This window comes from Athene noctua, chromosome 1 (assembly GCF_965140245.1).
Source record: "Athene noctua chromosome 1, bAthNoc1.hap1.1, whole genome shotgun sequence".
In the NCBI taxonomy this organism is placed as follows: domain Eukaryota; kingdom Metazoa; phylum Chordata; class Aves; order Strigiformes; family Strigidae; genus Athene; species Athene noctua.
The window spans coordinates 28,195,878-28,209,500 of NC_134037.1; the positions used below are offsets into that span (position 1 = coordinate 28,195,878).

General features: G+C 36.5%; 1 protein-coding gene across 1 annotated transcript in view; it reads left to right on the forward strand.

The window, feature by feature from the left end:
• TINAG (tubulointerstitial nephritis antigen) overlaps window positions 1-12,917 on the forward strand; it is a 49,048-nt gene extending 36,131 nt beyond the window's left edge. Inside the window, exons 10-11 of the mRNA XM_074922419.1 lie at window positions 11,171-11,216; window positions 12,725-12,917. Coding sequence (XP_074778520.1) covers window positions 11,171-11,216; window positions 12,725-12,835 — 157 coding nt within the window. The 3' untranslated portion in view covers window positions 12,836-12,917. The remainder of the gene's footprint in view (window positions 1-11,170; window positions 11,217-12,724) is intronic.
• The last annotated feature ends 706 nt before the right edge of the window (window positions 12,918-13,623 follow it).

Genomic DNA, 13,623 nt, shown 5'->3' on the forward strand with positions numbered 1-13,623 from the left:
TGTAGATGTGGTGCTTAGGGACATGGTTACAAGTAGTGGACCTGGCAGTGCTAGGCTAATGGTTGGACTCGATGATCTTAAAGGTCTTTTCCAACCTAAATGTTTCTATGGTTCTATATGTATGTTTGTGTATATGTATGCACACACACACATGGATCTATGTGTATATACACATACAGTTAAAACTCATAATGACATCAGAATAAAAACTAGCTAAGAGTCACAATGAAACTGCAAAGGGTAAGTGAGACTAAGGTTTGATCTAAGTTTGGTAATTTTCACTTTGTCACTTTTTCAGCTGCACTCTAATTTTAAGAAGACTAATGACGGTAAAATGACATGTGAAACTGCCATATTTATCTTAAAATCTCTTAATAATAAAAGTAGACTGAATTCACATCAAAGATGAACTTGGTATCAGATTTATCTCTCAGATCTATACATTTAAGCTAGAGATGCTGAACAAACCTGTCAACTATATTCTACAGCATATTGTCTGTAAAATTGGTTCATCTTTCCTTCTACTCTGGCTTTCTTAGTCCCACCTAGGAAAATATGACAGAAGAGAAATGTAGTGTCCTTAGGGAAAGAAAATGAGGCAGATTTGTTGATGGTATAAAGATGCCAAAGTCTCTTCATCACAGAGGAAGTACGTTGGCTTAAATATCTATGGTTCTAGTTAAATATATTCCTTTCAAAGTTAGGCATAGTGAAGTAAAGTATCCATCATTAATGTCTGCAACCTGTTCAGCCAAATCTCTCACACTCTTTCCTCTGCATCACTTCAGTATCAGTGGCAAGCTACAGTATCTGATCTGTACCTTCACTCAGAAATCTGTATCTGCTGATCCACTGACACTAAAAAATACAGAAAGGCTCCAAAGGCCAAGTCTTTGTCTGCAAACAAATCTGTGGACTGTCACGTTAAGTCTTGAAAGGGACAAGAATAATTTTATTAAATTAATGAACAAGATAGATTTTCAGAGTTTTGGAAGGTGCTCAGAATGACAGAGGACTTTCATAAGAGAATGTTGAGACGTGTACATTAATCGGAAACACATTTCCCTTCTATTTTTATCAGTGACTCACTGGAAGCTTTAAATTCAATAGTGCAATTAAATGACATTGAAACATCTTTGTTTTGAAAAAACATTGGTTGAATGCTTCTTAACACAAAAAGCCATACTAATGGAGATAAAATTGAGATGGGAGGCAAAAACTTGTGTTTTAGTGTTGAGGGGATAACCAGACAGAGCAACAGCACTCTAAGGTTTAATACACAATTAAATGACTCACTTGTGCAAAGTCCAAAGGCTTAATAATGATACCAGTGACTATTGTTAGTGACCTCTCAGGTTTTGACTTTGAAGACACTGTTTTGCCTTTAATTTTCCTCTTCACTTGTCCTCATGTGAGTTTAAACTCAGAATAACAAAAAACAAGCAACATCTTAAACCACCAAAAGTCATGACCCAAGTTATTTTCTTCCTGACTGAAGAAATCTTGGGTTGAGTTCCCTTTCTCTTTCACGGGGGAAAAAAAATCTATTTCTTTATTGTCAGACAATCAACATCAGATATTACAGTTTAAAATTAATAGCAATGCCCCAAAAGAAATACATTAGAAGATCATGGTGAAAAGTTACGCAGTGTCTGATGACTCATACTGTTAAATCCATAAGACTGTCTCCCATATAATTCATTATGGTAGATTTGTGGGAATGAATTAACTATTGACTCACTGATGATTTGACTCATCTCTCATGTTGGAAAGACCAGGCAAAACCATAGTTTCAAAGTCCAACAACCATTTTCTAAGATGCTTTGTATCTTGGAGAACACTAGTCAGTGACCTTAAGCTTTATTATTAATAAAAAATTAAGAACTTTTGCCTAATTAATGTAGATGATACTCCTAGACTCTGAAAGGTACTAGGATTTTGTGTTACAACACTAAGAATAGGACATAATCTGCAACAACTATACAATTTTTTTTTTTTTTTTTTGTCTGGTAGCATTATGACAGTTATATGACCAATTCCAGAGAAGAAAGTAAGATGAAAAGTTTCATACCACAGATATATTTCTGTCCCACTTCCTTTTTGTCTGGAGAAGAGGTACTGTGAGCCTTTTACAAAAGCAGAACTTTGGTATTAAGATAAACCAGGTCAAAATGAGAGAAACCGAGTAATCTTTGTATCCTGTTGCTGTGTGTATATATGAGAAGACAGCGTTTTTGCCCAAGAGATTTAATTGTTTGTTTAGCCAGTGTGGTGATAGTAAATTTGTGATGACTACATAGAAAACAAAGTATTAGAGAGACAAATGAGTTCTGTTTGTTAGCACTGACTGTGGTCAGCACTCGGGTGGGATGTATTATCTTCAGGAAGTATCCTTCTCTCTTGATAGTAGAGAGTGGTTCTTTTCCTAATCCAAACGTTACAGCTTCTGAAAGTTGAATTGTTTGATCTGGACTATGCCAAGTCTTGTTTGATCACAAACATTTTTTTTCAGAGATGGAAAGGGTTAGAAATATCTCATTAAATATATAACCATGAAAATGCCATGGTTTACGTGCCCTGTAAGGCAAGAGGACAAACCTGGGGTGCATCACAGTATAACCAGATGGTAAAAATTGGTGATTATCCCACTGTATTCAACACGGGTGCAGCTTCACCCTGAGTACTGTATGCAGTGCTGGGCCCCACAGTTTAAGAGGATGAGAAGGTCCTTAAATGCATCCACAATGGGGCAACAAAGCTGGTGGAAGGGCTGGAAGGCATGTACTGTGAGGAGCCGCTAGCATCTTTGGTGGTTTGGAGAAAAGGAGCCTGAGGGGTGACCTCATTGTTCTACAGCTTCTTGAGGAGGGGAAGTGGAGAGGGAGGTGCAGAGCTCTTCTACCTGTCATCCAGTGGTAGGATGCATGGTAATGGTTCAAACCTGAGTCATATAAACTGCATTATATAAGATTTACTAGTTGTCTTATTTGACCCAAAGGTCATCGTGAATGCAGAAATTAACAGAAATGAAAATTGAAAAAAACAAGAAAATTAAGAAAAAATTGATGAAGAGTAAAGACCATAACCTTAAAAACAGGATACAGGTTTCCTTTAGACAGCCCCAATGTATGCTGTTTTTTAACAAATTCATTGCTTCTGTCTGTGAAGAAAGGATGTGACACATCCTATCTTCAATGCACCCCCACTATAGAAAGACAGGGAGGTGCCATTGCGAGCAAAAAACCAAACAAACCAGAGACAAATCTTAGCTTTATTCCTGTAAATCTGGGAGTTTTACTGGGGATGTCAGTGAATCCAACATTCAACCTACAAACTGTATAACTTGGAAACTGCAACTGTGAGTTGAAGCGGTTGAAAATAAAGAACTGCACAAATTACGTAAAACTGTATTTTGCTGTTTGTGTACTTTTGATTGATAGATGGGGACTGTCAGCATGTGAGAAGAGTCTGTTCTACATATAAATTTCTGAATGGCAGTAGTTAGAAAGATGATCTGGAATGCTGATTCCTAGAGCCCGGTGTTCAATAAACAGTTTAACTCCAAAGCACTGACTTCCACTAACATCAACAGATCTTCAGGGATTAATATCTTGAGATCTAAGATGTGTCTTTCTTTACTCTTAAGGCGTTACTTCTTTTTAGTTGACATCTTCAGTCTTAAAAAGTCACTTTGTATAATATTTAACTGTTCAGATGTCTTTGCTGTGTTTGCTGTTAACCTACTTTTACCTACAAAGCTGAATGTAAACACACTACAATCCAGTTTCTGTTCTCCTACAAAATGTCTCCATTTTGAAGCCGCTGCTGATAAGCCTTTTTGTTGTGTTAGGCTGCATTTCTAGCTATTTTACTGTTTTATTCAATGATATTTAATTATCAAACTACTATATTTTTTTTCTGAAAATTTTCTTTATACTTCTCTTCTGAAGTCTACCTTCATTATAGTGGTACAGTTTCTTGTAAAAGAAACTAGGAAATGTTCAAACAAAATCAATTTCCATTCTGTGCAAGAATACTGAAATCATCTCCATATTTTAGTTTTTTTAACTGTCAGGCAGTGTTGTGCATTCAAGGGCCTAACCCTACAGAGTTAACATCAAGGGAAGATTATTAGTGAAAAAAAGAACTAACGTGCCTCTACTATATAAAACTAGACACAAAATTATGAAAATCCTTTATGGAAGCACACAAATACTCCTTCTTTTATCTGAAGAGCACCAGAGATCTTGCACCAGAGTCAGATGGAACTGGTTTCCCTTGAAATACCTTGTTTACTCTTTCTCCTGGAGGAGACTGAATGCAGTGTGGTGAAATTTTGTCTTTTTATTCAAGGTTATTTTTGATTGAAGGTCATGGTGGTTGCTTTTGGAAAAGCTAAGTGGTGTGTTTCTTACAGAATATTTCTGTCAAACAGAAGGAAACTCCTTTTTTTAAAGTAATTTTTGGTAATTGATAGGCAGACCTTCTCCTTAATGGTTCCTTAAAATCTCTTATTTTTCTTTGTAACAAAAATGGAAATTTTGGAGGGGGTAAGGTTGAAAGCTTTTCCTAAAAATACCAAAGGTGGGGACATTAGTGGTCTAAAGCTTTGTAAAAATAACCTTAATAGATTCCTTGTCTCTATGAGTAATGAGGTCCAGCATCTGTTTGCTTTTGAAATGTCATTCATTTGAAGTAAATATCAAGCTGGAATAATCACAAAAGCGAGAGACAAAAAAGTGTTATTAGATTATTTTGGTCGTCTTCCAGGAAATGTAATATTGTTCTCTAATGGATGTTGTCCAAGTATGTGTCAACTCACTTTTAAGTCCCTGTCATTTCCACGTAGGAACTAATTCCACCGGGAGTTAAATTACTTAATTGCTGGGAAATTTTTTCTTGATGTTTTCTTTCTTGGACTTTTATCCCTATCCTATCTACAGACTAATATATGACAATTTTATCTTTCTGCTTGACATTTGACCTCAACACACATCCAGGTTTTAATGTCTATATATATTTGGTTACTTTTTCTAAAATTTCATGCAAATACCTGTTACTGTTGTTCTTTTTATTCCCAGCAGTGACTTATCAGATTTAGTGTAGCACTCCAGTCATATACTGTACACTTCTTTACCCAAAACATGCATGATCTTGCTTACTTTTAATCCCAGCTTCTTAGCTTTTCTTTCTAATATTTTTAACATACCTAAAGCAGACTCCATGTTTATATGTATTAGCTTCCAAGGCCTTGACTTCCCTGGAGACAAGGAAAGTGTCTGATTACCTTCAATTGGGTTGGGATATCATTAGTTAGAACATGTAGTTTGGATAGATCTGCTTTAGGACAACTGGTTAGTGACAACATTGGCTACATGAACTACAGGTTCTCAGGAACAAGAACCATCAGAGAAAGAAAAAGAACTGTAGGAGGAGATACAATAATGACTATAAGAAAGAAATTATATCAGCTAACAACTCGGGAAGTGTCATATTTTGTTTATGAAGTAGTGACAATCATTTATTAATTTCCATTGATTTTAACTTACAGTCAAAATATTGACACCTCTCACATTCATTAATAGATTCTCATTTCTTTTCTTTAAAGATTACTTTCTGAAAGCAGATAATGGCATCAGGATTTGGTCTTCTACTAAATATTTTTCACTTACAATGCCCAGCACAGAGGGGTTCTGTTCCACCATTAAGACTCCAAGGCACCACTGGTTTACAGGAAAAATTCACTGAGGTGTCATTTTCCCTTCCAATTTGTTGGTCCCTAAACAAGCTCTTTCTCCAAGCCACAGAGGAAGATGCATCCCAGATCAGTTTAACAACCTTTTTAAGACAATAGATTCCTGCTTTAGTTTTTTTCAACCAAGCTGTAGCATCTATGATTTTGTGCTATATTGTGAAAAAACGATATGTATCAGAACTGTAATTTCCATGTTATCATGATACTTTAACTCTCTTATTTCAATTCTTTGATTTTATGCCTGATAATTTAAGATGGACAGAATCCAAGTTCTTCAGTCTGTAATATCTTAATTTTCATCATCATTTATTCTGAAATCCTGTGTTACAGTTCTGTAGTTCTGGAAGTTGATACATTCTACTGTCTGCTGATTCCCATTCTAACACTTTATTCACTGTATATTTCCTAATAATTTTCAGTCTTCTCCTTTGCTCATCTTATGCTTCAGTAGGCAATTAATTAAGTCAGGATTCAATCTGAGATTCAGGCAGGTGTGATGTGCTAGATATCCAAACTCTCATCACAGAGATGATGATATAGTCAACAAAGTCAGTGGAGACTGGAGGGCGACTCAACTACGACTGCTCATGAATCCATTAGTTTCCCTCACACAAATATTTGGTGCTATCAGAAGTGGGAAGAGCTTCCCAGCTGGCTGTGTCTCCAAAAGAATGGGGATGTCTCATAGGTCCTCTGTCAAGCCTGCCAGAAATGTGTGGATGTCTCAGGCACTCTAAGGAATCTCCAATAGCCCTAGACACCTGCATTTAAGCAAGTGAATGGATCCCAATATACTCTGCTTTCTACTGTGGGACACATTTAGATATCTTAATCTTGAACTAAATGCCACAGTGTTTTACTGTCAGGAAAAAGACAAATTCTGATTTCAGTTCTGATGTTAACATTTACATTAAGGATAATAATGCCAATGTACTAGTTAATCTCAGAAGAGACCAGTAAAACAGTAGTACACTATATTAACTACATTTTGGAAAATATTGCAATGGAACTATTAAGTATTCTATTTTTCCACAGTATACCCGAAACAAAAATTTGCATTGGTTAATAATATCCTTGCACTACTGGTGACTTTCATAATCTGTACAGATCTTTCAGTTTTCTGGGACAGAAGTGGGTGGTATGGGGTTTGCTTTAAAACCTCAATGATTTATTTAGCTCCTCTAGGATTATACTTCTAGTTACTATTTTTTTTTTAATTTTGGTTTTGAAGGTTTTGATAGACCAAACAACACTTTCTCTGAGATGCTATGCTCCAGGGAAAATGATCTGGAATGTTATCACTTTTCACAGTTGCTATCAGTAATATAGCAGGTTACTTTTTACTCCCATAGTGTCTTCCATGAGGGCTCCTTTTTAATTTAATAATGAATAAACTTTTGCAACAAATTACTATTTTAAAATACAAAATAAATTAAGAAGTCAAATCTCAAAAATTATCCAGATTCAGGAAAAGTTATTTGCACAGAGTCTCATCTATGTAGGAAGACATACAGGACATGAACTCTATTGAAACAAGACCATTTTCTGAATTTTTGGAATAAGATGACATGCATTTTCCATTCAGCCTAATGGATGGCTGTTTTGGAAGGTTAACATGTCTTCTGAATTTATTTTCAGGTTACTAAATACTAGCTGATCATTTTAACAAATTCCTCTCAGTCAGTCTTTATTTATATTTCAAGGACTAATACTTACAGCAGCAAGTAAAACAGCAGTTAAAGTTCAAACTGAGTTTAATATTATTCATTTATATCATATATTTCTTTATAACTCAAAAAGAAAAAAATCACTGTCAGGTGCCTGGCTTAGCAACAGAAAGGACATTTGGAGATCTATCTTCTCTGAGGAATCTAAACTTAAACCTAAAGTGGAAGCTGTGCTTGGATGCCATAATATGTTTGATAGGTACAACTAAGGAATACAATGCAGAATGAATGTAAGACTGAAATCATGCAAACTACTGAAGTATAACTTTATAGGCAGGAAAAGGGAAAACCAGAAATTGAAAACATCAAATGCAATACTTATACTGAGAAATCTATTTTAGAAAACCAAGAAATCAATTTTAGAAAATATATCTTCCTTTACTAAAGATACTATTGCAGAAACACTTTCCACTTACAAGTTTTTTAAAATAATTGTTTCCTGTTTGGAAGGTATATTAGTATGACAGCCAAGAAATCCCCAGAAATGCTCTTGATGGGGCTGCCATTCATTCCCAGAGGCAAGATGGCAGATCAAACTGGCATGTGGCTACAAAACACTGCATCATCATTGAACAATACATATAGAACATGCTTCACAACAACAGCTGTTTCCATTACAGCTGAGTGATTTTTCAGACTGGGAGAAGGACTTTCGCCTGGGAGAAATGAAAATCAGTGAATCTCAGCCAGTCTTTGGAACAAGTCTGAACAAACTGTGCCAAATTTTAGGAAAGGCTTGGTAAATAGGCCTAGGACCTCATGCCACAGTTGCTGCCAGTAGAGGTCAGCACCTGTGGAGGTGATACTCCCCTCCACCTTTCTTGCTAAATCCTGCTCCTGAGTCATGCACTAACTCCAAGACTGGTTTTGATCTGTAAACCTTATTATCTGCTCCTTAGACTGCAGTCATTAAAAAAAAAAAAAAAAAAAAAAAAAAAAGGCAAAATCACTTGTCCATACATAGTTGTTTAACTGTTAGACAAAATCTATGCATTGAATACAGAATATATAATAATTCACAGAACTGTAGACTGAGGCTGAAAGTTGTTTGGTCGAACTCTCTGCACCCTAAAAGATGCTTAGATCACTGAATAGATTAGAAGAGATCCCTGGAGGTCATCTAGTTTAACCCCACAGCTCAAAGCAGAGCCACCTTTATATAGTTAAGGGACATGAGGATTCTCAGGTCTGAGTTTTGGATGTCTCTGAGGACAGATATTCCACAACCTTCTACTTCAGTAGTGCCTAAACACTCTTGTTGTAAAATACTTCTTTTCCTTACATGCAATTGCAATTGCCCTTGCTGAAAACTGTGACTGTCATCTTCTGATCATTGGCTGTGCATATATCATGAGAGTCTGCTCTATCTTATCTATACTAAGCCGTTGTAAAACACAAGACAACAAATCTCCCCTGAGCCACCGCTCCTGAGGGCTGAACAACGCCAGCACCCTCAATCTCTCCTTTACATCATGTGCTTCAGATCCCAAATATCTCAGTGGACTTCTGTTGGTTCCAGCCTTTTAATGTCTTTCTTGAATAGGGAAGCCCAAAACTGGGCACAGTGCTCCAGTCACAGAATGGAAAGTCCTGAATAAAGAGGATTAGTCACTCTTTTTTGACCCTCTGACTGCATTCTTGTATACTTTAATTCAATGTGTTTTAATTTAGAGTATTTGAATGAATGCCTATGGGGCATGGATTACTGAGTAAGGAGCTCTTCTTTCTAAACAGTAAGATAAAATGCATATGTCAGGTACCTCTGTTTGTATCTGACTGTGATGTAACAAAACATAGGAAATTAAATTCATGGATATGTTATAGTCAAGGATAAAAAAGGATCCTTTTCCATTTCGTTTCTAAGTCTTCTCCCATTTAGAAACATTTCTGAGAATCAATAAATTCCTATCAGTGCATTAAACTAGAAGTTGACTTTTTTGTTAGAAAAGTAACAAATATTAGAAAAATATTTAATTGCAGTAATGTGAGTCTGCAGGAACTGGTCATCATCCTGCTCAAAAAAGTGGGAGAGATAATGTATAGTACTGAATGCAGGAATACATAGATACATATTCAAGGCAATTTTCCTCTGCCTTTAAGACTGATGTAAATATTGGACTTTTACACTGCAGCTGATACAATATATTTTTAATAAATTGATCATGAGAAAATAAGTAAATCTGAATCTAATATGAAGTCGAATAATTTATTATATTTTTTTAAAATTTATGATTATGAAGACTGTATCTGAAATATATTTAGCAAAGAAATGGTAAACATTATTAATAAGCACTGAATTTTCATGTGGTAATTTAAATAAAAAGCATCATAAGGTCTTTTAAAAAAAAAACACATGACCAGCACTGTTTTTATGATTCCCTTCATTTAATGATCAGTAGCTACAATTTGTGTTTGCAACTGTAATCCAGACTTCACCTCTCTGCTAGTCACCAATTTGTCTGGCTTCTTTTTTCCCATTGTCTGGAAGTGCAAGTATTCCACATACATTAGTGTTCACTGTAAACCAAGGAGAGCTGATGCCACCATATTCAAATTTTTTAGAAAGATGACAGAAAAATCTTCATTTCCTCATTCACAGGGTGGGATTTCTTGTCATATTTTTGCTGCTTGCCTTTCAAAGAGAATGGAGCCCTGCAAACATAGATCAAACACATGGCATTGGTGGGAAATACTCCCATAAACACCCTGTCAGTGTCATTCTGTATATTCTAGGATTAACTTCATGCTGAGGAAAAACCTATAAAAGTTCACATCTTTGGTTCTCTATTTGTGCCCTTTTACAGGCACCCAAGCATCATGACCTGTGAACAGTAACTAGACAACCATTCATTGCATAAATATAAAACAAGACAGAGCTCTTTAGGCAGTCAGTAGACATACCATATATATAACTAGCTAAGGCATGCAGTGCAGCTTTTACTTATTGAACTACAGCCAGACAACAGCCTTGGAACTTCTTCTGCCCTGTATATATACAAAGTGAGGCTTAACAACTCAGAGCACTGCACAGTTCAGCTACAGCTACACTATTATGAAAGTCCCATCACCTGGCACGTGGGGACAATCTCTTGTGTGGTTTCACAGATATGCAATAACATTTACCATGTCCTCAAACATGTCAAAGAAACATCAAGTAAGTTTACAGGTCATCCCACACACTGTGCAGTTAAGTGTTGATTAGTTTGTCATCAATTTAATTTGACCTGAGAAAAGCTGAGAACATTTTCAGTCCCAAATCATCAGCTATTTTTGTAAAGGTGTTGGATGAGATCTTTAACAAAAATGTTCCTAGGGATCTGCAGCTGAATTGAAGAAATATGTTCACATTCATTTCAATACTCCTACACAGTTCAATTCAGTTCAGCTGGCAAGCTCTCCAGAGGAAAGATTCTGTCAATGAAAATAGGTTTTTGCAATGACAGACTAAAACTATGCTTGTGTTATATTTTTGTAGTCCCTGATCACAATTTGGTTAGCAGAATGCTTATCTTAATTTTCAGCAGCAGCGGTCTGTTATTTTAATGTGGAGTGATCTATCAGTCATTCTTTGTTCTGATACGGGTATTAGGACGACTAAGACAAGCTTTTCTTTTCTGGTTGCTTGTTTAAAGCTACAAAATGTGAACGTATGCATCAAAGGTCTCACTAGTACCTTCTTTTGTAACAGGTGGGGAGCATTAGCTGACAAAAATGGACAGAAACAGAAGTTCTGGGTAAGTGAATTCTTAGCACTCTTTTGAGGCAGAAGAAAAATTCTCTACAACACAAATATCTAAAACGAACTTCTTTTATTTCATTCACTCTGTCTGCATCTATTTTTTTAATTAAAGCCTCCTGCATAATTCTATTCCCTTTCTGGCAACTTTCCTCATGCTGACCTTTGAACTATAGCATCATCTACCTCAATTTCAAAGCCTGTTTCTTCTAATCTCCCACCTATATCTGTGTTTTCCCTACACTGTCTTTTCTGTCTCAAATCTTATTCAAATTCTCAAATGTTATTCAAATTTCCCATGAAGGGTCAGTTATTTTTGATGCCTGGAAATGAAATTCAGTAAAGGTGATCAGTATAATTATACCTAATTTATTAAAAGTCAGCTATTTCGTATCTTGCATTTCTCTTTAGTAGATTAATTGGAATTGGAATTTTGACTATTATTGTTTCATTGACCACTTTTCCAGACACCAGTTGAATTGTCTAATGATTTCTGCTTCAATTTATCAAACTGCCTTTTAGAAATAGGATATCATTTTTATTAATTCTGGTTTTGAAACTGAAATTTTGATCAAAACAAAAAAGAACAAATTATTAGAAATCACGAAAGATTCATTCTGATTTTCAGCACACCAAAGTTGAGACACTGTTTCTTAAAAAGAAAACTACCACAAAAGATTTATTTTGTATTTTACACCTTACATTTCACAGAATCACAGAATCATCTAGGTTGGAAAAGACCTTGAAGATCATCCAGTTCAACCATTGACCTAACACTAACAGTTCCCAACTACACCATATCCCTCAGCGCTATGTCGACCCAACTCTTAAACCCCTCCAGGGATGGGGACTCCACCACCTCCCTGGGCAGCCCATTCCAACACCTAACAACCCATTCTGTAAAGAAATGCTTCCTAATATCCAGTCTAAACCTTCCCTGGTGCAATTTGAGGCCATTATCTTTTGTCCTATCACTTGTTACCTGGTTAAAGAGGCTCATCCCCAGCTCTCTGCACCCTCCTTTCAGGGAGCTGTAGAGGGCGATGAGGTCTCCCCTCAGCCTCCTCTTCTCCAGACTAAACACCCCCAGTTCCCTCAGCTGCTCCTCCTACGACCTGTGCTCCAGACCCTGCACCAGCTTCGTTGCCCTTCTCTGGACACGCTCGAGTCACTCAATGTCCTTTTTGGAGTGAGGGGCCCAAAACTGAACACAGGAATCGAGGTGCGGCCTCAGCAGTGCCGAGTACAGGGGTCAGATCCCTTCCCTGTCCCTGCTGGCCACGCTGTTGCTGACACAAGCCAGGATGCCATTGGCCTTCTTGGCCCCCTGGGCACACTGCTGGCTCCTGTTCAGCCAGCTGTCAATCAACACCCCCAGGTCCCTCTCTGACTGGCAGCTCTCCAGCCACTCCTCCCCAAGCCTGTAGCCGTGTTGTGGCCCAAGTGCATTATTTCTAAATAATACTTTAAAATTGAAATAGATATTTTTTCCTCCTTTTCTTTTAGATTGCTGCAAATTCCTGGGGAAAATCTTGGGGAGAAAATGGTTATTTTAGGATTCTACGTGGACAAAATGAGTGTGATATTGAGAAGCTGATTTTAGCTACTTTGGGATAGCCATAGTCTTCTACTGTAATTGTATTGTACCATACTCTGCTTTATCTATCTGTTCTTTCTATTTTTGTGTATTGAGTTTTTCCAGAGAAATAAAAATTTCTTCTCTCTAAATTACTTTACTTTCTATTATGGCTCATTAGGGCTTCCTGGCTTGAACACACTGCAGCCATCACAACAGACCTCACCTGGTACAAACACTCCTTTATATTAATAACAGGTTGTATCTATGACTACTGTAAACCTCGGTGTCTCACAGAGCAGGAAGTTCTCTTCTCTGTTACTACATCTCACCACTATTTCGTTATATTACTGATGGTTGATTCAACGGTGCCTGAAATAAATGGAGTTACACTCTTAGTATTAATCTCTTTACAATATGCACTCTGGTCACAAACCACTTTAGAAATATTGTGTGCTTTTCCACACAGAATTGGCTCAGACAGCTCATGGTCATACTGGATAAAAAATTTCAAAGATATGTAAGAGGAGTTCTGATGCTGTTGCAGAATAATTATTTTCTATCCTAACGTAGATAAGTTGAATCTATGTATCATTATCTCTTCCAGGAAATTTATTTTTACTATTTTTACTACTATTTTTCCTAGATCCTACAAAGTCAGTGAATTTAGCGTAATAAAAAACCTACTTGCAGTGACACAGCATATTCCTGTTCCCACAATCACAACTGAAAATGTACAATTTTAATAGATTGTTTAATTAAAGAAAAATAAAGAAGAAAATGTAATTTCTCCTCAGTTAAGTCTAGACTAGCCTAATTCCTGGACTGC